This window comes from Mytilus galloprovincialis, chromosome 6 (genome assembly GCF_965363235.1).
Source record: "Mytilus galloprovincialis chromosome 6, xbMytGall1.hap1.1, whole genome shotgun sequence".
NCBI lineage: Eukaryota > Metazoa > Mollusca > Bivalvia > Mytilida > Mytilidae > Mytilus > Mytilus galloprovincialis.
This window is the reverse complement of record NC_134843.1, coordinates 17,033,442-17,058,633: the sequence shown is the minus strand read 5'-3', so window position 1 is coordinate 17,058,633 and position 25,192 is coordinate 17,033,442. Positions and strand designations below refer to the sequence as shown.

Genomic DNA, 25,192 nt, shown 5'->3' with positions numbered 1-25,192 from the left:
TCCCAACGTTTAAAAAATGTTCGATATTTTCGTGGTATTTTAGCCTTTCAAATGCATTAATGCTAGAGCCACTTTTAGTTTCTATGCAGAACAAACGCTCATTTGATTTAAATATTTAAAAGCCCTGCATCTTTAATGAGTTTTTATTTAAAAAAATATTATTTCACTTTCTTCAATATTAAGACTTATTTTATGTACATATTCTTACATCTCCCAATGAAAATGATGTATACATGCACATTTTATAATATAGCCACAAAAACTATGTGGCATTTGATTGTTATTTCATTTTGGTAGGGTTGTTGTCTGTCTGATACGTTTCCCGTTTCCATTCTCAATTTTGAATAGAGTTACCATGTAATCAAAGTAAAATAGCACTAGCTGCTCATTATATAAATCTTTTGAATATAGTCACTTAAGGTATATAGTGTTGTCCGGTATGATACTGTTCTTCGAGTATTTATGTTGATCGGGTATTTTCACGAATATATAATGTTCAGATTTTTTGGTAGGACGTGGTACACATACCTGATCAATATTGATTAAAATATACAATGCAAATCGTATATGCGCTAGATAGCTATTATAAGTCATCCAAACATTAAATTCTTTTGTTAAAATTTAATAAACCCTTACAAAAAAATTGATTTAAACTCTTTGTATGCACTATCAAATTAAAATACTAGTGAAAAAGAAAATGCATGAATATAATGTGTATATCCCTAGATTCAGACGTTGAAATTACACTCCTATTGCATGAATAAGATAAATTTTAAAATGAATTAATTTTCATATGACCGGGTTTTTGTCAAAAGCAGTCCAGGTTTTTCGAGTATTGTCAATGTTATATAGAGTGATAAAACAGAAGTTGTATGTGTTAAAATGCTGTCTTTAAAAGTATATTACGGTTTGAAAATACTCAACAAGTTCAAATATAGTTTTTTTTTAAAGACATTAAACACGTTTGTTTATGCTGTAGTATCATATTTTATAAACATGCATCCGTGATTTGTATTTATTGTTGTGTTTACATCTAGCTAATGTAGTGAAACGAAATGGCGGTCCTTTGAAATGGAACTTGTTTTCCCTAAAATTGTGTGATGATGTTGTTAAAACCTTACAGTTAATTGATTGTTCCTATTATATATTTCTTGTGTAACTATGTTTGTTACTTTTTATTCTTGTCTATGTTTTTACAATTGGAACACCTGTGAATTGTTTACTTTAAATGACGTACAACACAATGACGTCATGACCTATTTTTGTTATGACGTCGGCTCTCGATTTGGTAATTTAGGTGAATGGTAAGCCAAAATGGTAAAAGGTAAACCAAATCGGTAGATTGGTTTAGCTAAGTATAAATACGGCGGAGAAAACGGATAAGACCTCGGTACGACCTTACCCTAGGCAAGTAACACACGCTAATTCCAAGCGATTTAAATATACATGTACCGAAACCATTTACCAGACTAAGTAGTAACCAGACTATTTCCGTATAATGTTGGCTTGTTAGTTCCTAAACCAGTTGCATTTAATAGAAAATAACTTCTCGAGAGAAACATTATCATTTGACATTGAATTTGATTTACCATTTGCCGATTACCACACTATAGACTAGTTCGTAAACTTTCGGGGTATACATATATTTCCGCTATCCATTTTCTTTAATTAACGATATTCTAAGGTTGATAAAGTATTTATTTGTTGGACTAAAATAATGCTGAGAAAAAACTATTTGTATGAATTGTTGATATTTAATGCATCTTAAAGTAAATACAAGTTGATTTTTATTTAACGAGTCTGTCATTCTTACAAAATCCTCAACGGAACCAAACTAAGATACCACACAGTACCACAAAAAACCTATACAGAACCATCCTTAGATCTACCAGAATACCACAAAGTACCACGTTACCAGAGTACCACGCTACCAAAGAAGGGTCGCCAGTTATAACTATAGTTCATATATTTACTTCTACATTATTATAAAACACATTATAATAGCAACACACTAAGGGTTACACATTTATAGTTTAATACCAAAGCCTGACCGCTCGGTTTTCGTTACAGTATATTGATTCAAACAGATACTTCTTGATGTAAAAAATTCCTTTTTTATATTTCAAAGGCATCGTTTTCAGGCATATGTTTTATATATTCCATTGTTTATAATATATTCCATTAAATTCAAATGTCATTCAAGATTAAGTATATCTTCTTTTTATACATTTACTCCTTCGATTTACAACCACTTGACATCACTGCAATTTTCATGATCCAAGTCATTCTTGCTTTTGCTGTTATATATGAGTTTTTAATAGAAGTAAAATGCATACTTTTCATATCAGGTGGTACTAAATGTAAAGTAGGTACTTTGATTGCCTTCATTTAATGTTGAACTGATTGTATTTGCGTGAACTAATGCTTTTGACAATATTCGACTGTATTTACGAGGACAAACGCTTTTTTACCAATATTGGAGAAGCATCGGTGAAATTCATTTTTTTATAAAAAGGATGAAAAATTAGTATAGAATATCCTTGGTTCATTATGTGTAATGGTTGTTTTACTAAGATTTTTTGTAACCTATTTTGACATCAGACTCCGACTTCTTTTAAACCTAGTTTTAACTGAGCGAATTGCTATGTGTTTCTTAAAAATTCATATTTGCTAGATGTATAGGGGGAAAGTTGAGATCTCACAAAACGTGTTTAAACTTGTCTCATTTTTGTCCCAAGTAAGGAGCCTCTGGCCTTAATTAGTCATTTAAGTTTTTTAATTTCATTTCATGTATATGTTATGGAGTTTAGTGTGACGTCCATTTTCATTGAACTACTACACAATTTTATTTAGGGGACAGCTGAGGACCGCCTCCGGGTGCGGGATTTTCACGCTTCGTTTTAGACCTTTTTTTGGTCTTCGACTGTTGTCTGCTCTTTGGTGAGTTGTTTCTCTCGTTGACATATTCCCCATTTCCATTCTCAATTTTAACGAATATGCATGCTAACTTTCATAATCATAACGAAAACTATAATTCATGGATATAAAACTTTGAAATAAACATATATGAATCTTTTAATATGAACGTCAAAATCAATGAACACAGAACGCAAACATACATAGAAACTGCTTAGAATTTGGTAACTAACATACAAGCACTCATAAATTTTCATTAACAAAACAATACTAAACTACAACAGCTTCTCCACTAAGCCAGGGTTTTGGATAAATATGGTTTGACTGATGCAACATATTGATATTTTATTGTTCACATTATGAAGTAAAGATCCCCTTCATGTTCTGTAAATTGACAATACATCAGAACATTTCATTTTTTTCACTATTCAAGCTTTGATTCACACACAAATCTTATTGAAGTTTATCAAGAAACAATTGGCATATGAACTGACTTCGATGGCATTTATATTATAGTATCATTTTAACAATGCAAGTTAGTACATTAATATGATTCACGCGTCAACTGAAATTAAAACTCACTACATAGAAACTATAACAGAACATAAAAATACACAACTAAAATTTATTAATTAACTATAAAATAGTTTGTTATCTGATGATCCCTCGTTGTTTAAATAAAGTAAAAGTAATAAAAGTAAAAAAACAAGCACTATGTGAGTATTTCATGGTAATACATATTCCTCTAACGGTTAAAAATTCAGTGTAATGGAATGAAATTCTTACGAGTAAACTACATAAAATAACAAACACACCTACCACTAATTTATTTAAACAATTTACTAGAGAAAAGAAAAATCAATCAAAAATGTTATTATTCTTAAAATACAAAGTCTTTTATAAAATGAGTTATTTCCCTTTGAACAGAAATCTAGTAAGTAAATACTAATAAGTATTTCATCAAAAATTAATTCTAGGGAAAGTTAAAAAAAAAAAAGGATTATTTCCCTTTGAACAGAAATCAAGTAATCAATAAATATTTCACCAACAACAAAAAAAATCTAGAGAAAGGGCTTTCAGTGAACAAGGAGAGAACCTTAAATCTTGAAAATCAAAATTGACCTCTAATTTGTCACGATAAAACAATAAATCAAATATCAAATCAATATCTCCAAGCATGAAGAAAAAAAAGTCTGGAAAACTGATTTGACAGACTGACAGACAGACAGACGGACAGAGTGCAACCTAAAGTCCCTTTCGACCTCGTCGGTAGGGAACTAATAATATCCACTTGCCCAAATATTAAGGATTAGAAAATGAAGTATCAACACGTGTCAATGGAATTCAATCAAGTATCACATATCATTTTATTGACCGGCCAATAGATTCTGTTTGTGTGTTGTTAAATGTGTCATAAACACTAAAACATCTTTGTTTGTTTCCCAATTCCTTTAAAACAGGATGACTTGTAAAAGCGGATAATTTCTGGTTAAACAAGTTACCCGGATGTAATTGATTTGATTCCTTGTCTCTCACATATGTCACAAATACATCAGCTGTAAAATAAATATGGATAAGTTTTGTTGCATATAACTATAAACTGTTAAACATATAAAAAAATCTTTCTAATCAAAATACCTAGGAAGTTATTCGTCTTACATTTCTTAGTCAACAATAAAATAATAACTGACGTCATATCAATGTTGTGTCGAACAGTGGAGGCGCCAAAACACAATATGATGTCTGTAATTATGTATGACAAGAGGCCTTTTTTTTGGATTTGTTATCATGTTCGTGCACAAAGCTTAACTCTTTATGTATCAAAACAATTTACTAAGACGACGGTCCATTAAAAGTGCAACAGAATAAAAATAGGACTGATGAATGTAAACTATGGATTTTTTTTAAATATTTTTTATTTTCTATTTCGTTAGAATGCTGTCTCTATGTCGTTGGACGGCATCTTGGTGTAGTATTATAGCTCAGAGTGCTGAAAATACTGGGTTTGGATCCAGCCAGGATCCAACCAAAGCATTTTATGATTCAGAGCAAAAACTGGTCGGCTCGGAATAAATTGGCGTAGTAGGGTGGCATGTCTTCCTGTGAGGTGTACATCTTGTGAACTAGCACATCAAAAGTCTGACTCACCATGTAGGTCTATTACAAAACGGGGTTAATATATTCATATCGGATAAACATGCATTTAGTTTGCCACTATGCAATAAATAGAACCAATCATTATGACCATTCTTGTCAGGCACAACGCATCTTTATTTAAACATACAATCAATTTAACATATAATGGTAAATTCATAAATAATATTTGATGCAAGTGCACGTTTTAAATATTTTAGTGTATGTTTTAAGAATTAAGGTTAACTAGTCTCGCGCATAAATAATTGAATTTTCAGGTCTATAATTGTATTAGTCCAGCAGCTACAAATGTATTTCAGACGAACTGTGCACATCCTGCTACAATAATGAAAATTTGCATAGACCTTTTTCAACTATTACTCTTTTATTTCAGATAGGAAGGCATTTGAAAAAAATGTCTCACTTCCGGTAAAATTCAAAATGGCGGACATCATACTTAAATCGGCCCAATATCGAAGGCTAGTATGTGAAAAGTTATTATCGTGCTGCTATAATAGTATTTGGTACAAACCTTTGTTATGTACTACTTTTTGATATATTATATAAATTAAATGTCTTAAAAAACCCTACTCCGGGAAAAATTCAACATGGCGGATATTGTACTAAAATAAGCTTGCTTTTTAGGGAGGGTGATTGAAATATATTTCAACGTATTGCTACTATCAGTAAAGAGTGCAAGAACCTTTCTTTTACGCTTCAAAGAGATACAGTGTATAAGATATATGTCTAAAAACCCTAACTTCCGGTAATATTCAAAATGTCGGATATCGAAATATCATTTCTTTATTTTGATATTCAATATCTTTTCAAAATGTGAATTAAGTTTTTTTTTTTTTTTGTGGTGGTCATTAAATTTTTGACTATAAGTTATCCTCTAAACCACTAAATATATATTCTGTAGTTGATGTTTAAATGCAAAGTTAACACTTCCTATAAAAAAAAAACAATGTGGCGTAAATGTCAAGAATTAGTCCTCAATCCATATCTTCGATGTAGAGTTTTGGATAGATTGATTAAAACAAAATAAGATCACTTAAGTACTAAAACATTTTAAAAATTACCACTATTTTACCATAAAAAGCATGTTAAATCCCAGTCACCACCACGTGCACACGACGCAGGGCACGAGAGACTTGATTTTCTACATTAACAACAACCGCGGCAACCTTTCTTACACCCACAATGTACATCCTTCTGACAAAATGATGAGGCCTCAGAAAGAGTTTTTTTTAAAAGTGATCCTCTTTGTCCCTTCGTCATCCATTAGCGCCTGGACTGGGTAACATAAGAGCCAATTTCAAGCTCTTCCCTAAACACGTGTCTTAGTATATTGTACGTTTTGCATGCTGGAAAAGACTAGACTAAGTTGAGGGAATATCCTCAATTAGCCTTTCCTTTTGCGTAAATATGTATTTCTTTCTTGGTTAACCATGCTAACCCCATCTGATAAGTTTGTGCGATCTTACAGTAAACACCGGTGATTTAGGCGGATCAATTATCATTCTTTATGTTAAAGTCACATCTTCAAATGCCATCAATGTCTCCCACGCAGTCTTTTTCCCCATTTTCAAGCACAGAACCGTATCACAACCGGTAAATACATTCATCATAATTTGTGTGATCACTCATCACTAGTGCATTTGAAAGGTCATTGAAAGATATTTATCCAAAGCTTTTCCCCCTCCTAAACACAATCCATAGTTCGTCTACCCCTATGTCACGGAATAGCGAAACAGCAATGACAGCATCATCAGTAACGACAGTTCGAATAATGACTCGTTTAAGTTCGTGTTTCACTGCATCAGACACACAAACCATGATTCTAGTGTCAGCCTTTTGCGCTTAACTTGAAATACATCACATGATGGTTAAGATAGAATATCCTGAACATGTGTTGCTACAACTACCATATGCATCCAAGACTTCATCCACTCTTGTAATAGTTTAACGTTGTTTTTTTTGGTAGTTTGAAGGCTGCTACAAGAAACAAGAGCTACATTTAGGGGAAAGGAAATATTTAGACGAATCCAGGGTCAAAACAAATTTCTTAAAATTGGCAAAGTTTTTTGAGAGATGACGACATTAAGAAAGAACTTTTTTGTTTTTATTCACAGGAGTTTGTTCAATAGATTTTGAGGAAAAGATAGTTATAGCAACAAATGCTCAGGATGTTCTGTGTTATCCACCACATGATGGTGTTTCAAGTTAAGCCTCAAGTTAACATGAAGAGGCTTATACTAGAATCAAGCGACATTGTACATGTGTCTGATGCAGTGATACACAGACTTAACTGAGTCATGACCCGAACATTCGATACTGATGTTGCTGTCATTGCTGTTTTGTTATTCCGTGACATAGGTCCAGACGAACTTTGGTTAGCATTTGGAAGTGGGAAAAGCTTTAGATATATATATATATATATATATATATATATATCCATGACCTTTCAAATGCACGTTTACTTGAAAGGGAACTTCGTTGTTGACGTGGATGGCGTTTGAATATGTGACTTTATGATTTAGAATTATGATTGATTAGCCAACATCACCAGATATGGATTTGATAATGTCATCGATAAAACGATACGTGGTGTTTTAATAAGATCGAACTAGAGGCTCTTAAGAGCCTGTGTCGCTCATCTTGGTCTAATTGCATATTAAACAAAGGCCACAGATGGATACATGACAAAATTGTGTTTTGGTGATGGTGATGTGTTTGTAGATCTTACATTACTGAATATTCGTACTGCTTACAATTTTGTATAATAAACTTGGCCCTTTAGTTACAGGGGAAAATATTTGGTAAAAATTTACAAAATGAATGAAAATGTTAAAAATTGACTATAAAGGGCAATAACTCCTTAAGGGGTCAGCTGACCATTTTGGTCATGTTAACTTATTTGTAGATCTTACTTTGCTGTACAAAGGGGTTTACGAAGCATGAAAACATGTTTTATGTGAAGAGTAAAGACTTATTGATGCTATTTTAACGACTCGGTCTAGTGTTTTTCAGCATGAAAAACGTGCAATTTATCATTGCGGGTGTGGGTGAGTACCGCTTGGAATTTTTTCCTATGCTAACTAGTCCAGACGCTTCTGAGGCTATTTGAACGACTCGGTTTAGTTTTTTTTAGCGTGTAAAACGTGCAATATACCATGGCGGGTGTCGATGAAAAACAAGCTTATAATTGGTTCATATGCTTACTAGTTTAGACGCTTATGAATGGCGAAGGGGAAAATATGATCCATTGGAACCCTTTTGGAAAACTCTTTGTGAGGCCTCTTCGCCTTACCAGGAGCTTGTACATTATTGATGTAAGAAACAATACCACGTTCTTTGTAAATGAGGAAAATCAGCTCTCCGATTGTAAATAAATATGCATTTGCGGTCATAAATCAGTAATTTTAACGACGTGTTAGTACTTAAGTGATTTTATTTTATTTTAATCAATCTATCCAAAACTCTTCATCAAAGATATGGAATGAGGACTCATCTTTGAAATTTACGCCATACTGGTTTCATTTACCGGAAATGTTAACTTTTTATTTAAACATTAACTATAGAATAGAATAAGTAGTTTAGAGGATAACTTACAGCCAAAATTCTAATGACCAGCACAAAAAAAAACATTTTTTTTACATTTTGAAAAAAATTGAATATCAAAATAAAATAATGATGTTTCTATGTAATTCATTTTGAATATTACCGGAAGTAATGGTTCTAAAGACATATGTCTTATATATTGTATCCATTAGCAGCACCAAAGAAAGGTTCCTGCACAATTTAATGATAGTAGCAATACGTTAAAACACATTTCAGTCACCCTTCCTAAAAATAAGCTTATTTTAGTACAATGTCCGCCATGTTGGATTTTACCGGAAGTAGGATTTTTAAAGACATCTCATCTATAAAATATATCTAAAGTAGTACATAACAAAGGTTTGTACTAAATATTAGTATAGCAGTATGATAAAAACACATTTTCACACACTAGCCTTTGATATTGGGCTGATTTAAGTATGATGTCCGCCATTTTGAATTTTACCGGAGGTAAGACATTTTTTTCAAATGCCTCCCTATCTGAAATAAAAGAGTAATAGTTGAGGTAGGTCTATGCCAAATTTCATGCTTTTAGCAGGATGTACACAATTTTTCACAAAGCTGCCGTACTATATTGTCCGTTTTCCGTTAGAATATGATCATGATAAAAGCACAACAGTCTAATGCAGAAAAAAAAATTGAGATTGCTGTATTTTATTTGCTATAATGTTGTCAATTTAAAAATTTTAAAATATAACTTATGTACCAAAGTGAAGGATAGATTTCTACAATTATTTTTAAACAGTTGGTAAAACCATCATTCAATGATTTTGATCAAGATATTAATGCTCCTTTTTAATAATCTGATTGGGTTGTAAACGTGTTGACCGAAACAGACTTTGTATGAAAGCTTCATATAAATAATGTGCACACAATCACCACCTTTACAACAATAAAAACACATAAAATAAAATAAAATAACATTTTATGCTCTAATCATGAAATTAAAAGAGGCACCAAGCTTTTTATATGACAGTTGTATTCCATTCGTTTAATATTTGCCATTTGATAAGGGCCTTTCCGATTTTAATTATCCTAGCAGGTTTCTTTTGTTATTATCTTCTTTCGTTTGTTTTTCAGTGAACTATTTTAACATTGTCACGGAGAGCACATTCAGTCACAACTGTTGTATGTTTTAATGAAATGAAATGATGTTGGAGTGCCTCGTGATTGTTCTCAGGCAATCAAATTGACGGATACATGTAATATAAGTATAATATATCATATTTTGTTATAAAAAATCGGAATTCCTAAAAAAAAAATACAAAAATTAAATTAATTTTGAATATTTGCAATATACACGGTAATTTTTTTTTGTGCTGTACATGTGTACTGTCGTAAATTCATTTTAAGTGTTTGTTGTTATTCTGTGTCTTACATATTTAAATGTACTATTATGTCGTTTATTTGTGTATTTCTCTGTCCGGAGTATTTATGCATTTATTTGTACTGTATTCCTGTCACATTATATAGTCATTTCAGCGGTTATTTTGACATAACAATATAAGCGAGCTGTTTTGCTGTTTAACAATCAAGTTTCAAACCACCATTTGTTCTTTTTATCTACTGTACTAAGTAAGGAATATGGCAGCTGATATCAAATAGATAGTTTCTATACATTTTGGCGATTATTTTTATAGCAGTTCAGTGTTTCTGTTGTTTTCGATTATTTTTTCTTATAGTTGATGTGTTTCCCGCGGTTTTGGTTTTGACCCGGATTTGTTTCAGCAAAATGGATTTAAAACTATCGAACAGCGGTATACTAATATTGCCTTCATTTACAATTGATTTATATAAAGGACTAACCACCAATTTTCTGAGCAGCTTTTACAGTCGTTACTTTCTTATCACCTAAGTCCTCTTCAGTCTCTAAGATAACATTGCGCGTATTGAAGTCGACAAATACAAAGATGTATCTTGCACCTGGAATATTTAGGATATCTTCATGTTTCCTGACCAGATGCTGGATAATTTCTATGTTGTTTCCTCTTCTGCTTGTTGCTAGAGCCGATTCTACCAATTCTTTGTGCAAATTCATAGTTTCAGAGTAAAAGCTCAATACACATACTTTGTTATCTAAGACCGGAACTCTTTGAATCCTATCCAGTATACTCTGTGGCCTCTACAACAGTATTGCAAAAATGTATTTTACCACAGTATAGTCATCAAAGCTCAGGAGTGTTAAAGAGGTATCATTAAAATCGTTTAATCTGACTAAATTATTGTTTGTAGATTATATTTCCATTGGAAGTTCAATATCTACGTCTTAATATTTTTCGAATAATCATACATTTGTTAATTTATAGTATGAATTAATATTCAGATGTCTAGTTTTATTTCTCTGGGTTGATGTTCTGGGAGTTTGATTTGTGGCATTTCACAAAATAACGTCGTTATGACTGTTTATGATGTTCTTCTATAAAAATGTAGTACAAGAACCAATATTTTATTAGTATATAAGACAGAATTATTTAATATGGAATTTCTCGCTGTGTTGAAGACACATTTGTGGACATCGGTTGTTTTTTTACTATTTTGGTCGGGTTGTTGTCCTTTTGACACATTCCCGATTTCTATTTTCAATTTTATTAAGTTAAGTAATTTGAGCTTGTATTCAATTTTGCAAAGAAACTTTCACCTTATCATACAGGTGTTTTTTTCTTTTCTTCAGTACCAATTATTCTTAAATTAAAGGCTATTTATCGAGATAAAAGAAGATTCAATGTAAAAACAAATTAATTTACCCAATCTGCATATTAGGGTTCTTGCTCGAAGTCAGAAAGCTCGTCGGAGATGGTCTTTTGTACAAATATAAATGGGATTTTTTTAAACATTTTTAGAATTTGATGTTGAAACCAGATCTTTTTCTTGTTTTTGTCCGATGGACTACGGGCAATTTAGACGTTGACAGATTGTAAAGAAACATGTTTATTGATGAATACTGTACAGTGATTGCTTGACGTCCTTCGGTATTAGTGACATATACATCTGATTTAGGAAATACATAACAACCATTTGGTTCTAATATAATCATACATAACAGATACGATTCAAATCCTGTAACACAGAGTTGATATACTGTCAAAGTTTTTTTTATGTCTATATGAAGTCATTTTTTTAAACCAGGTTAATCTCCAAAAAAATGATTATTCCACACTTTTATATACTAAAAATATATGTACTTGATTAGGATGTATAATTTGTTGAGGCTTTATAAACAGATGAAAACAATTATGTCAGTATGAATTTCCTATTTGGCACGTATACAGTTTTTATCCTGCATTTACATTTTGATGAAATCACGGATTTTTTTTTATAGTTGCTAGTCGTTGTATTCATGATTCATTAATCAAGATTGTTTTAACGTAACCCATAGAAGAGACTTCCAAAAATACTTTGACGTAAACAGAAACTTGTATATCACGGTTGCCCACACCACTATGAGACATTTAAATATTAGCACATCATATTAAATATGACACGAATTTATTTGTTTGCCTTTATGTGTAACATAATTTAGCTGCACCATGTGCGCATGATACGCTCGTCGCTTTTTCAAAGAATAAAGTTAAAGAACTTCTCAATGTCATAACAGAAACTCATGAAAACCCAAAGGAGTGGCATCTTAATAGACATAAACCAGTCACCAAAGTTTCATGATAACTGTTCAAAGAATTTATGAAAACAGGAAAATCTCCCCTTTTTTACATAAAATCACATAACTCCGAAACAAAAAATCTAGAATTTATAAAAATCGAAATGGCGCTTACATCCATGGATATAAACAATTCACCATGAAAACTGCTAAAAGCATTTTGGAGTAATTGTCCGAAAACTTGGAAATCCTCCTTTTTTAAAGAAACCCCCAAAACACGGAAACTTGAAATCTACAATTTACAAAAAATAAAAGGGAGCTGACGTCAATAGATATAAACAATTTTCCAAAGTTTCATGCGATTGGTTAAAGCGGTTTTTTTTTAAAATTATAGTACCACATGTTGACGACGGACGGACGGACGAACGGACTGACAGAAAGACGGACAATGGTATACTATAATACGACCCATAAACGGGCGTATAGAAATGACAGATTATAGGATAAACTACCGTATTTTGAGGAGTTATTGGTCGTTAAAATTGGCACCTAAAAATGATGTTTTATTGGATGACAAACCTCTGAAACACTACCAAAATGTTTAAATTTCATTACTAGCATATCAACAATAAGTACAATTTCATAAAGACAAACCGATAAAATTAAAACTCAGTCACCAAAATAAGAACAAAAGAACGAAAATCAGAAGGTGTATATTACCCTGTATATGTTTAGTTGTCAAATTGAAGGTATCAAAAGAAAATTAACAAAAATACCGAACTCCAAGGAAAGTTCGAGACGGAAAGTCTCTAATTAAATGGCAAAATCAAAGTCAAAAGCTAAAACACATCAAAAGAATGGATCACAACTGTCATATTCCTGACTTGTTACAGGAATTTTCTTATGTGGGAAAAAAGTATTTTATATCTATCTATATAAATACTGATAGCTATATAAACCTCTCTTTGTATGACAGTCGCATCAAATTCCATTATCCTCACAACGATGTATGAACAAATTAAAATAAACATACTTAAGTCAACGACTAATATTTGTTTAGGAAAACACTATGGATTTATAATAGGAGATTAATAATTCTTTGACCAATTCAAGAACGTGTATCGCCAGTTGTATATGCTTTCTACACAAACGTTCGCCTACTTTGACAATTATTGTAAAAGTTTAACATAATTGTTATGCTTACATATTTTAAAATTATGTGTTTGGTTTCAATGGAGAGTATAATTGTAAAAAGGATTTTGAACTGTGTTTATTATCAATTGGTTTTGATTCACTCTTAGCTTAGTCTTATTGGGAAGATACGTTGTGTTTACTTTATATAATATGGATTTCTTCTATAATATGGATTTCTTCTACAGAACTCTCAAAACATTTGCAAAGTAAAATTGAATTACCAAAACAATCAATGTGAAAATAATATGTCAGTCGTTTCCTATATCTGGCATCTCTTTGAATGTCAAGCATAAGCAAAATGAGATGTGAAATACGTACTACGTTATCCTGTCTTCTTTCTTGTCCATTTCCGTTAGGATTTTGATGCTTTTCCTTCTGGGAGTGTTCAACATGCCAATGATGATTATTTAAATAGACAGCAATTAATACAAATGTTAACAAAACGTCAAAGACAGATACTACACTCATCCAGGGAAAAGCAGCTGCAGTTAAAAAGAAATTATTTAAGCTACATATAAATTGAACGAGGCTAGGCTGAAAGCTGTCCAAAAATATATATTTCCCTTTTCAAGATGTAATTGTTCATGATCCACTCAAAATATTTAATTTTTTGTCGTTATATTTAATTCGAAAAGGATTTCAGCTTTCCAATTGTAAACTTTACATTTCTATATAGCAGATATGTAGCGTATATCTCTCATGTTTTCCAAGGATGACTTTTCCTCTCATGATTTTCTTAAAAGACGGTTGCTGTTTGTATGAAGCTGTTTAATCATGGATGTGCCTAGTGGTTAAGCTAAATTCATTCCTTTGAAAATTTATTGGAAGCCACCATCTGACAGTTGGTTTGATGTTTTGGAAGATGACTAATGATATGTTATAATAATTGTAGCCCACCTGTCCTTATCTCTTCGCCGAATGAAGTTCGTCACTAAAATTACCATAACACGACAGGTGCCACATGATGAGCATGACCTTGTTTTCCTACCGAAGCAGCTGAGATAATCACCGATTGAGTTGTCCAATCTTTCGTGTCAAAAGACTAATGATTATCTTTTTGTTGTTTTCGGGATGGGTTTTTTCATTGTGTTGATGGTTTTTCTTCGACTTTTGAATTGTCAGTGTTCTTTTTTTAACAGCAATAATGTTCAGCAATATAAGACCTACAAAGAAGTCAAAATGACAAAAATTGTCAGTCAACCCCTGGAGGAGTTATTGCCCTTTATAGTCAATTTTAACAACTTTTTCGTCATTTTTTGTAACTTGTACAAAAATCTTCTTCTCTGAAACTACTGGACCAAATTTAATCTAACTTGGCCACAATCATAATTGTGGTATATAGTTTTAAAAATGTGTCCCATGACCCCACCTTCCAAACAAAATGGCCGACATGGCTAAACTTAGAACACAATGGTAAATTGCAGTGTTTGCTTTATATCTTTAAAACTAAGACATTTAGGGCAAATCTTTCAAGATATAAATGTCCATCAGAATAAGATATATCCCCTCACAAATTTTCAGATGAATCCTACAACCCATTGTTGGGTTGCTGCCCTAGAATTGGTAATTTTAAGGAAATTTTGCAGTTTTTGGTAATTATCTTGAAAACTATTATAGATAGAGATAAACTGTAAACAGCAATAATGTTCAGCAAAGTAAGATCTACAAATAAGTCAAACATGACCAAAATTGTCAGAGAACCCCTTAAGGAGTTATTGTCCTTTATAGTCAATATTGAACAACTTTTCGTCATTTTTGTAACTTGTACAAAAATCTTTTTTCTAAAACTATGGGCCAAATTAAACCAAACTTGGCCACAATCATTACTAGGGTATCTATTTTAAAAAAGTGTCTAATGACCCTGCCTACCAACCAAGATGGCCGACATCAGTAAATTTAGTAACAGGTGAGCGAAAGAGGCTCTTGAGAGCCTCTAGTTTAATTAAATGTGATTATTTTCTAAATTATATTTTAATTTGTTGAAAGTAGAATAGAAATATGTGTGGAGGTATTTTTTGAAATGGTATCCCGAGTCTAAGCATAGTACGTAGACTTACTTCGGCTGCTGGTAATATTTCAAGAACAATATTTATTAAGAAAGCTGCTCTCATTTTTTGACAATTACATTATATTAGAAATATTTCTTTAAAGGGGAGGGGCAAAAGATACCAGAGTGACATTCAAACTCATAGATCGAAAATAAACTGTCAACGCCATGGCTATAAAAGACAAAGACAAACAGACCAATAATAGTACACACGACACAACATAGGAAACTAAAGACTAAGCAACACGAACCCACCAAAAACTGGGTATGATTTCATGTGCTCCGGAAGGGCAAGCAAATCCTGCTCCACTTGTTGCATCCGTCGTGTTGCTCATGTTGTTACAAACCCGGTAAATAGTCTAATTCGGTAGGTCACATTCGTGAAAAGGTAATAGGGTTGTAGTTACGACATAAAGAACAAATCTGATATCATCTGTAATACGGATATTCCATAACGGTCCAACCAACACGTAATTGCGTCCGTGAAATTTGCGAAGGTATGATTTCAATTTCAATTTCACCATTTGGAACTCTTGGTTTTAATGCTTACTTCTGAATAGCAACCCTCTATCAAGTAAATCGCCGGGATTATTTATCAATAGGGAGATATATACTCGGTATGCAGGCGCTGCTAGAATGTTGCTACATAGAAATGGAAAGTTCACAATTTTGTTTTCAATCGGCCCTTATTGAACATTTTTGGGTGTTAGTCAAGATATAAGGCAGACTTACCTGTATCTGTTGTATCCTTTATCTCTAGTTCAATGGGATAGATGCATCCAACATAGTAACCAAATTTTGAAGTATTTAGTAAGAGAACATCGTATAACTTATTATTCATTTACCAAAAAACTTAAATTTAATAATGAATGGGTTCAAAAATTGAACTTTTTAAAACGGATGACTTCAACTTCATAAAATGAAACCCATACAAAATTTCTTTTACATTCTGGTATATTATGTTAGTAACCGATTACCTCATTGTAAAAACTAATTTACACATGGTTTTGAAATAGAGCACTGCAAAGGTTTTTGCCATCCGCCATCGTATAAGTAAATCACCGTCATTCAAACGAGATTTCAAATTTGTTTTTCCTTCGCTTATTTTCAAGTTTTCAGCTTTGTCCATTGCATGTAATAACAAATGATCCCGTATACACTCAAAGTACCTTACAAGTAAACTACGAGGAGCGAGGTTTAATCATTGCTGCGATCTTTTATATTTCGATGTGTAAATGTATATAAACAGTACTTTATTTCAAATATATGTCCGAGTTCCATCAAATTTTCAAATAATTTATGTGTTTCTTTCTTTAAATGTTATACTAGTACAGCAAACTCGTGCATGAAGCATGATCATTATTTTCACATGGAACAAATACTTTTCTTTTACGAAATTGTGGCAATAAGATTATAGTGATTACATTCAACTAAATGTATTTGAAAAAAATGTTTTAACAACTGTAAATCTTAAAATAGATACTATTACCTAATGTCTGAAAGGTTTTCACATTAGACACCAACGTTGGAACTGTGTTTTCTATATACGTTGCGTTTGATGAGACTTCTTTGGACAGATTTGCAATCGTATCATTAAGGGCGTCAATGCTTACATTACAAAACAACATCTCTTTCTGTATTTTCGAAGCAGCTTCGTCTATTTCAGATTTTATATTTTCTACTTTATTTCCACTTTTAGTCACTTCATTCTGTAATACAACAACTTTGATGTTCGCCTCCGACACATCAATCTCTAACTGCTTTGTGATTCCATGTGACTTTTCAATTTTTGTATCAACTTTAGATTGTTTATTTTGGAGTGCTTCTAATTGTTCCTCATAAAGATTAACATCAGTGTTCAGTTTTTCTACATCAGTCGACATCTTTGATACTTTTTTCTCAGCTTCTTCTGTTGCAACTTTCATATTGGACGTAGCAGACCTAACGTTTCTTATATCCGCTTCAAGTGTGTTCACATCTGTTTGCATGGCTTCCGTTTTAGTTGCAGCTTCATCAACTATCTTCAACTTCGGTTCAATGTCTCTTATTTTCTTTGTGGCATCAGATAAGCTAACGGTAAAAATATTTACTGTAGTATTGATTTCTATCATTCTTTCGTTAGAATCAATGATATTCTTAAGAAGTTCTTTCTGTTGTTGAATAGCAGGTGCAACTTTAATGTCCGTCTCGGTTGCATTTTGTTGTAATGTAACAATTTTGTTTATGGTAGCTTCAATTGAAGTATTAAACTGCTCCCATTGCTCTTTTTGCAAGTCCGATAGCTTTTTAAGCTCAACATATTCATCGTTAATCGAGGATACAGAACGCTCTATAGCTTTTACCTTTTTGTCTGTGGAATTCATACTTTGCAATTCCTTTCGTATAGATTCAATATCCTGTTTTGCCCTCGGAATAAAGGTTTTAATTGTACCAATTCTTTCCCTAACATCTGTCAATGTTTCATTCAAAATCCGAACATCTCTCTTTATCTCATTCAACCCATCGATGTGCTTTGTAAATTCGTCTAATTGTTCAAACTCTCGGTCGTATTCGTTTAGCCTAATCATGCTGTTAATGGATAATGCTATACATGGTACTATCACTACACCTAATATAATCGCAAGTCTAAAATTAAAATAATCGACTTTAAAATAAGATTATACGGCAGTCATTGAACTCAATGAGAAAGAATCATTAGGTCACTCAACACTGAATATATTCTTTGAAAGATAACTAAAACACTCTGTGTTAAAATAACCAAAGGTACCAAGTCTATGCGGGCGTATGACATTTGCGCCGATTTTGAAATTTTCATTCTTTCATTTGCGCCGATTTCATTTTTTCATTTGCGCCGATTTTATTTTTTCTCCTAATTGGATTTACAGGTAAGTTACAGGTAAGTTACATGGGCTGAGCACAGAGTATAAAGACAAATTAAGCATCATTGGTAAATAGCTATTCCATCGGGTTACCATTCCTTCCTCAAAATGAAATCAATGCTTCACGTTTGACAATATGTCTGACGCTCCTTCTGATGACAAATGTCTTACATTCTTAGCCTACAGACTAAGTACATATATATGCACACTGTAACGCTATCCACCTCATTTTTGAGCAGCTGCACCCCAACTTATATGTTTTTACAGATTTTATCAAGAAAATCCAGGCCGTAACGTATGTTAAAATGCGAACTCTATAGAAATGCTCGCATCAGTACGTAAGCCAGACAAAGAAAAGATGGACCCCGTTAGCGACAATTATAGGAATATATTAGATGCGTTGCCTATACACACTCGACAGGAACAGATTTATGATTTGAATGTATTCCGTTTTAATGGATTTGAATCCTTCATTTTAGCATTATAAGAGTGCTTTTATCTTAGGTTTTTACTTCTTGATTTTAAAGTATGTAAATATATAGCTTTTATATTGATTTATCTTGCTGAAATCCTACTTCCACCTCCCCGTAGTGAGCAGAGGACAACAGTTATATAGATTGACAATTCATAACATTTGTACAATTGGCTTACGGAAGAGGTTGATAAATGGTAAATGAAAGAGGGAAGAAAGATTCCAGAGTGACAGTCAAATTCATACATCGACAACGACAACGCCATGGCTAAAAATGAAAAGGACAAACAGACAAACAATATACACAAAACAAAACATCGCATCTTCTTATATCTTTTCACCTGTAATTTACCTGTAAAAAAATCGGCGCAAATGAAAGAAAAAATCGGTGCAAATGAAAGAAAAAATCGGCGCAAATGCAAAACCCCGGTCTATGCAAGACGCTTCAGTGGCACTCGAATTTAAATAGATGGAAAATTCAATCAAATACGAGATCGAAGTGCACTGAAAACAGCTTAGCCAGATGTACAATTTGAAAATTTGTGGTTTTAAGGGCACAACCTTTTAACAATATTAACATTTTATTATCAGTTTAATTAGCAGTTTTCAACTGAAAAGACCATAACTATTTAATAAAACAACAGAATACCATGTCAGCATAGGCATGATAGGGGATCCTGGTATCTATGATGCGTTTATATACACCACACATAACTGTTTTATCCAGGTTTTTATTATAAAAAAAGTGGTAAATTAAGAAAATGTTGGTATTGTCGCCTATTGCAGAATAAATAGTACCGCTTTCCCTCTAAGACCGCATTTCGCTTGAAATTTAGTACACGAGCAAATTGTATCGGTAGATTAAACTGAGATTGTTATCATACAACTTATAATTATGTAGCATTGACTTTAGTTGTTCTTCATCACACAGCACCCCCTGTGAATGATTTTTTTTATGTGAACATCCAAATTCGTCGTTTCAATCAATATATGAGCCGCGTCGGATAGAAATCGACCTTATGCAATTCGACGTCAAACCGAGTAACGTTACGATAAAGTTTCGCATCGTTTTCATACATGTAGAAACTGACGTTTTAAAAAAACATGTTTCTTGTCTACAAAACTACGTTTTTTTCAAAAAATTATTGTGGGGACATTTCAAGTCGGATTTTAATGTACTTGGTACCAATAGAAGAAGAATTGTCACAGTTATATATTTGTTTGTTTGTTTGTTTGTTTGATGTTGATGGTTAATATGGGCTGTTGGTCATGGTCTGTGGGATATTTTGGACAATTTCTGTTTTTCCTCGACATATTATTTTTTTTTCCAAACGTTTATCTGGGTTTTTCCCCATATTGTCTAAAATATCCCACAGACTAACAGCCCATTTTATCCATCAACATCCAACAAACAACCAAACAAAAAATGTCAAAAAAAAACACAGAACAATCAACTACTTACATGGTACAAAAAGCCATAATACCATAATAAAACAAAATTCAGTCATTGATATTAAGAGAAAAAAATATATTTTAAAATTCCAACACTCAAAAGTTAGCGCAAAACATTACAACTTTCAAAATTGACCATGTGATTGTGTTAAATTTTAAATATGACACAAAAGGGTGTTATAATTCTACTTACAATGATAATAGTGTTTTCTTTTCTTTTCTGCTAACGTCTTCTTTTAATCTCCAAAGATCTTCTAATCTCCGAAGATCTTCTTGGAGTTTTTTTATGTCCTGTCCCTGTGTAGTGGGCATTGCAATGATAAAACCTGAAACCAAAATATATAGTCGATATACTCATAATTATTGACGTCATTTATGGCAAGCCGTTTTACTATTTATTCTATCTTCAAGATATCTCATCATGTTCATGAACTTTATAATATATCTTATATAGTGTATAAGATATCTTATATAATTTATGAGATATCTTATAAAGAAAATTATTTAAGACATCTTATAAATTATATGAGATATCTTATAAAGTATATAAGATATTTTGTACAAAAAATATTCATAATATATCTCTTATACGTTATACGATATCTTATTAACTTTAGAAGATATCTTATAACGTATATATAAGATGTCTTATAAAATATATGAGATATCTTATCTTATATAATATTTTTCTGAAATCGGGCAAAGTGTTGAAAGAGAAGCTAAGGTACCTATGGTGAAAAGAAAGAAGTGATCGAAATCACCATGATTACTGTTTGAAATATCGAAAGAGATGTGGGCATAATCATATAAAAAAAATCGTCCTTTGTGGTATAGTTGTGGAGAAAAAAGTCATATAGTTAGATTGCAATAGCAATGTTGCATTTATGTCATTCATTAGAAATTCCGGTAGATAAAACGATGTCAGTAGGTCACATATTCAAATATAAAAGCAATTCCTTTGAAATTAATAAGACATATTCATTTAATCGTATTCACAATTTTAAGTTTGCTTTATATTTATATTGAGAAACCATACTTATAAAGTTTCATTGTCAGTAAGGAATTCATATACCCCGAATATAAAACGAGTTTTTCAATTTGTGTATAAATTGTTAACATGACGATCAACTATTAGTAGTTATCTCTTTCGCATGTACGCAAACGTCGCTTCTATCTTATTATACTATTGTCAGATATATTGTAAGTGTTTCATGCATTAACCAGTTTTAAATGTCATGAATGTAAATGTGTAATGTGTGTATACATCCCGATATACATATTGCATTGTATCTATATATCGAATTATTTCCATTAATTTACTGTACGTTGAATTTGTTCAGATTTTTACTTTTCTTGGTAACCAGGTTTCATAATATTCAATTATTTATTAAACATCTAACGAAAGTGTCGACTTACTTGACTGGGTTATAGAAAAATGCTTAACCATGGACTTTTCTCGTCAGACAGTTAACCCAATGGCCAATCTAATTATAAACCGATATCTCATCGCTCCTGTTTCTGATATGTCGCGTGGGAGATCTAACGAAACCCGCTTTGAGGTCACATGTGAGTGACCTCGTAGGTGTGTCTTTTTCGACCAATGAAATTGAGTCTTCCACGATCTTGGAAGTTTAACGTAAGGCAAAGGGATGTAACTCATTTTATTCACGACGAAATCGTCAGTCAAAATAATTAATAAACTTTTTTGATTGGCTTATTAATAGGTCGTCAACTCATTTGCATATCTTTATAAATTCATAACTTTTAGTTCACTCACCGGTTTCGTTAGATCTTCCACGCGACATATCAGAAACAGGAGCGATGAGAGATCGGTTTTGAATTAGATTGCCCAATGGCCATTCTATAGTGGGTCGTTCGTTATGCTGTGTAGGTTGTATTTATACTGAACACGCATCGGGTTGTAATGGGACGTTACCTTATCCTCGTGAAGAGAGAGTACTTACTCTGCTCACGGTGATTAAGATCCTTGCTACAGCATGATATGAGGGGTCCGTATTCTGCCTGTTTCAAGTCAAAATTTCTGTTTTGTCTATCATACTCTCTTTTCTCAATGGCAGTCAAATTTCTCAATTCTCCTTTTCAGATGGCATGTCTTTCAGAAGCTTGCTATTTATTTGTGCTCTTCCATACAATGTATGAACTATTTGCCTCAAGAAGTTAAGCAAGGGAGCCACAATCAATCAATCTTACAAATGTGTAAAACGTTGTATAATACTTGTTGATAACCAGTGAACAACTAGAAAGATTGAAATGCTGAGCTATTCTAAATTGTCATAAAGAAACAAAATATGCTTCTATTAATTGATATGCATAAACATGCATGAAATGTTTGCCACTGGAAGTTAAGCCTATTAATTGACACAAACAAATATCATCTCATTATTATTTAAATATATTGGTATATTTTGTGAAGACTTAAGGGAAAATTCATACACATTGGGGTGGTGAAAGGTATTATGTACATGCAGTTAGAATGGTAGTATCTTGATAATGCATGTCAAATCAAAGCCTTGTTTAAAAAATTGAAAATAAAATAGGTTTCAATTTAACTTTGCAAATTGTTTTCTGGTTTTATAACAACTCTGATAATCTAGCCTACTAAAGACCAGTCATGGCATTGGTAAATTTAAAAGTAAATAAAATAGGATATATACCAATGGGAAGCTGGAGCTGAAGTAAAGACATGGCTTGGATATCTGCATATAAAAAACAGCCACTTTATATATCTGCATATATTATTTGATAGGCAAATCATAGTATTTGAGTATCAATACATTACTATAAACTAAATAAGTAATTTGTACATGGTGTATTACTTAGAATGTACCATCATAATTAAATAAGTTGGCACAATATTGTACTTTTGTTATCAATAACATAATGATGATCTTTAAAAACCTGAATTAGTTGTTTCTTGTTTGCACTCTATACTTGGACCAAAATGTGTTGTCTTCTTACGAAATCAATAAGAAGTAGCTATTCTTTAGCTTCATTGAGTAATTAATTATAAATAAAATTTTGTGGTCACACCAAAGATTCTAAACTACACATACTTAATTTATTTTGTCTTTTTTATAACACAAACATCAGGTTTTCCTATAATTCTATTTGGTTCCTCTCAAAGGCAACTTTCAGTTCCAAATTAACCCCACCATATGTCCATGTGCATGTAAGGAACCTAGTCAATTTTACCTCTTTGTTTATTTTTACTTTTTTGTCATCTGGATAATTTGATTCTTGATAGAAATCTTTGATGGTTTCTTATAAATTAAAGCTCTTTTTTTCTAGTTTAAGCAATTTATCTTTAATCACTTATGTTTGTGATGTCTTGGTGTTCTGTGTTCTTATGTTGCTTTTTAATAAACATAAATCCCAAGTTCATTTGTTTTTATATACCTTGATGTCCTTGAATAATAAGGACAATTTCAATTTAGACTTTTGATACAAATCCGATCTTTTCCGTGATATTACTTCCTAGTGCAAGTAGCAAATAATCATTTACCTAAAAAAACAGCCTCTGTTATAGCGATTAGTGTTTACAATAAGAAATAATAACAATGGATATGCGGATAATTGCCTCAAAAATTTCTATAAGCATATTTAAATAATGACCGAGGAACCGAGAGAACTTTTCATCTTCACAACGAGATTACGTATTGTTGACTTAAGCCCAAAAGTGAGCTCAACTTTTGGAAAGATTTCTATGGCATTGAAAAACAAAGAAATAAAAACATAATCGCACCTTATGATTTATGGACTCCCATTTTAGGTGACCCTTTTATACTGTTCAAGGTTGCATGGCCATAACCACAAAAAAAAGGATTAAAATAGTCCTCCAAAGGTAAAATCTCCATAACGAATCAACTGCAGATTTCGGCCTACTTACCTTAATTATTTATGCTATTATTATGTGTCTCTATATTTTATTACATAGGTTTACATGGGCTGTAATACTGTGTTCACGTATCTCCAAATTTTTATGAATTTAACTAATGGAAAGTGATAGTTCTGTTCTTATGAAACATACCCTAATCTTACAGTGCCAATCAAAATGTACAGCCTTTCCCTCCAGTTGTTGACTGCTTTACAAGCAATTGTATAAACTATTAATTTTCTGTCTTCCTGAATGTGCATGCAATATTTGGCAATGTTATTTATATGTATGCATCGGCTTTATTCGCTCTTATTAACATCGATATATATGGTGTAGACTACCAAGCAATAATATATCTACGCGATCAAGCTTCTCCTAAAACAATAACAAGATCAAAACTTGTTGAAGCTAAAAAATCTATTAAAACAGAAAAATCGGTTATTTTTTAACTTTCAATTAAACACATAATATTTGTAAAGGAGGACTCACTGGGTATATTCTATTATTGGTAACTGTATACGTACATAATAAATTAATACCTAAATTCATCAATTTGAAAAAAGGATTATTATTTCTAATACCCCAGTTCCACTAGGCCACGATCGCACTACGATCTGTGAAAAAAATCATTTTTTTATGATCGTGGTACGATCTCGTAGGTCACAGTAAGGTCGTACCACGGTCGTGGTGAGGTCTTCAAGATCGTAAAGAGCGTGGCCAACTTTGAACATGTTCAAAACAATCGTGGTGCGATCGTGGCGAAATTAGGTCGTAGTAGAAGCGTAGTGAGAGCGCACTAAGATCGTAGTAAGATTGAAAAGGTCGTTGTACAATCGTAGCGAGAGCGTAGCGAAAGCGTGATTCTATTCGGAGAGATTGCGCTACGATCTCACAGCGACGTTATCACAACCATACTACGACCATCGCGTGCTCACCTCGACCCAACTACGCTTCCACTACGACTTTACCACGCCGTTCACGACCATAG

The 25,192-nt window shown here is 32.3% G+C and overlaps 1 protein-coding gene across 1 annotated transcript; it reads right to left on the bottom strand.

The window, feature by feature from the left end:
- Positions 1-3,057: 3,057 nt before the first annotated feature.
- Positions 3,058-23,023, bottom strand: LOC143079072 (uncharacterized). Its single transcript, XM_076254233.1, has 6 exons — positions 22,985-23,023; positions 20,503-20,635; positions 16,996-18,131; positions 13,778-13,941; positions 10,477-10,792; positions 3,058-4,472 (listed from the first exon to the last, which is right to left on the bottom strand). Exons 1-6 carry the CDS (start codon positions 23,013-23,015, stop codon positions 4,279-4,281), a joined length of 1,974 nt encoding a protein of 657 aa, XP_076110348.1. The 5' UTR covers positions 23,016-23,023; the 3' UTR covers positions 3,058-4,278.
- Between the last annotated feature and the right edge of the window lie 2,169 nt (positions 23,024-25,192).

Coding starts and splice junctions, on each gene's coding strand:
- LOC143079072 (XM_076254233.1), bottom strand. CDS start 23,015: ATGTCTTTACTTCAGCTCCAGCTTCCCATTG. Junction 13,942..16,995: donor GAAAACCTTTCAGACATTAG/GTAATAGTATCT, acceptor TTTTAACTGCAG/CTGCTTTTCCCTGGATGAGT. Junction 10,793..13,777: donor AAAGAAGACAGGATAACGTA/GTACGTATTTCA, acceptor ATACTGTTGTAG/AGGCCACAGAGTATACTGGA.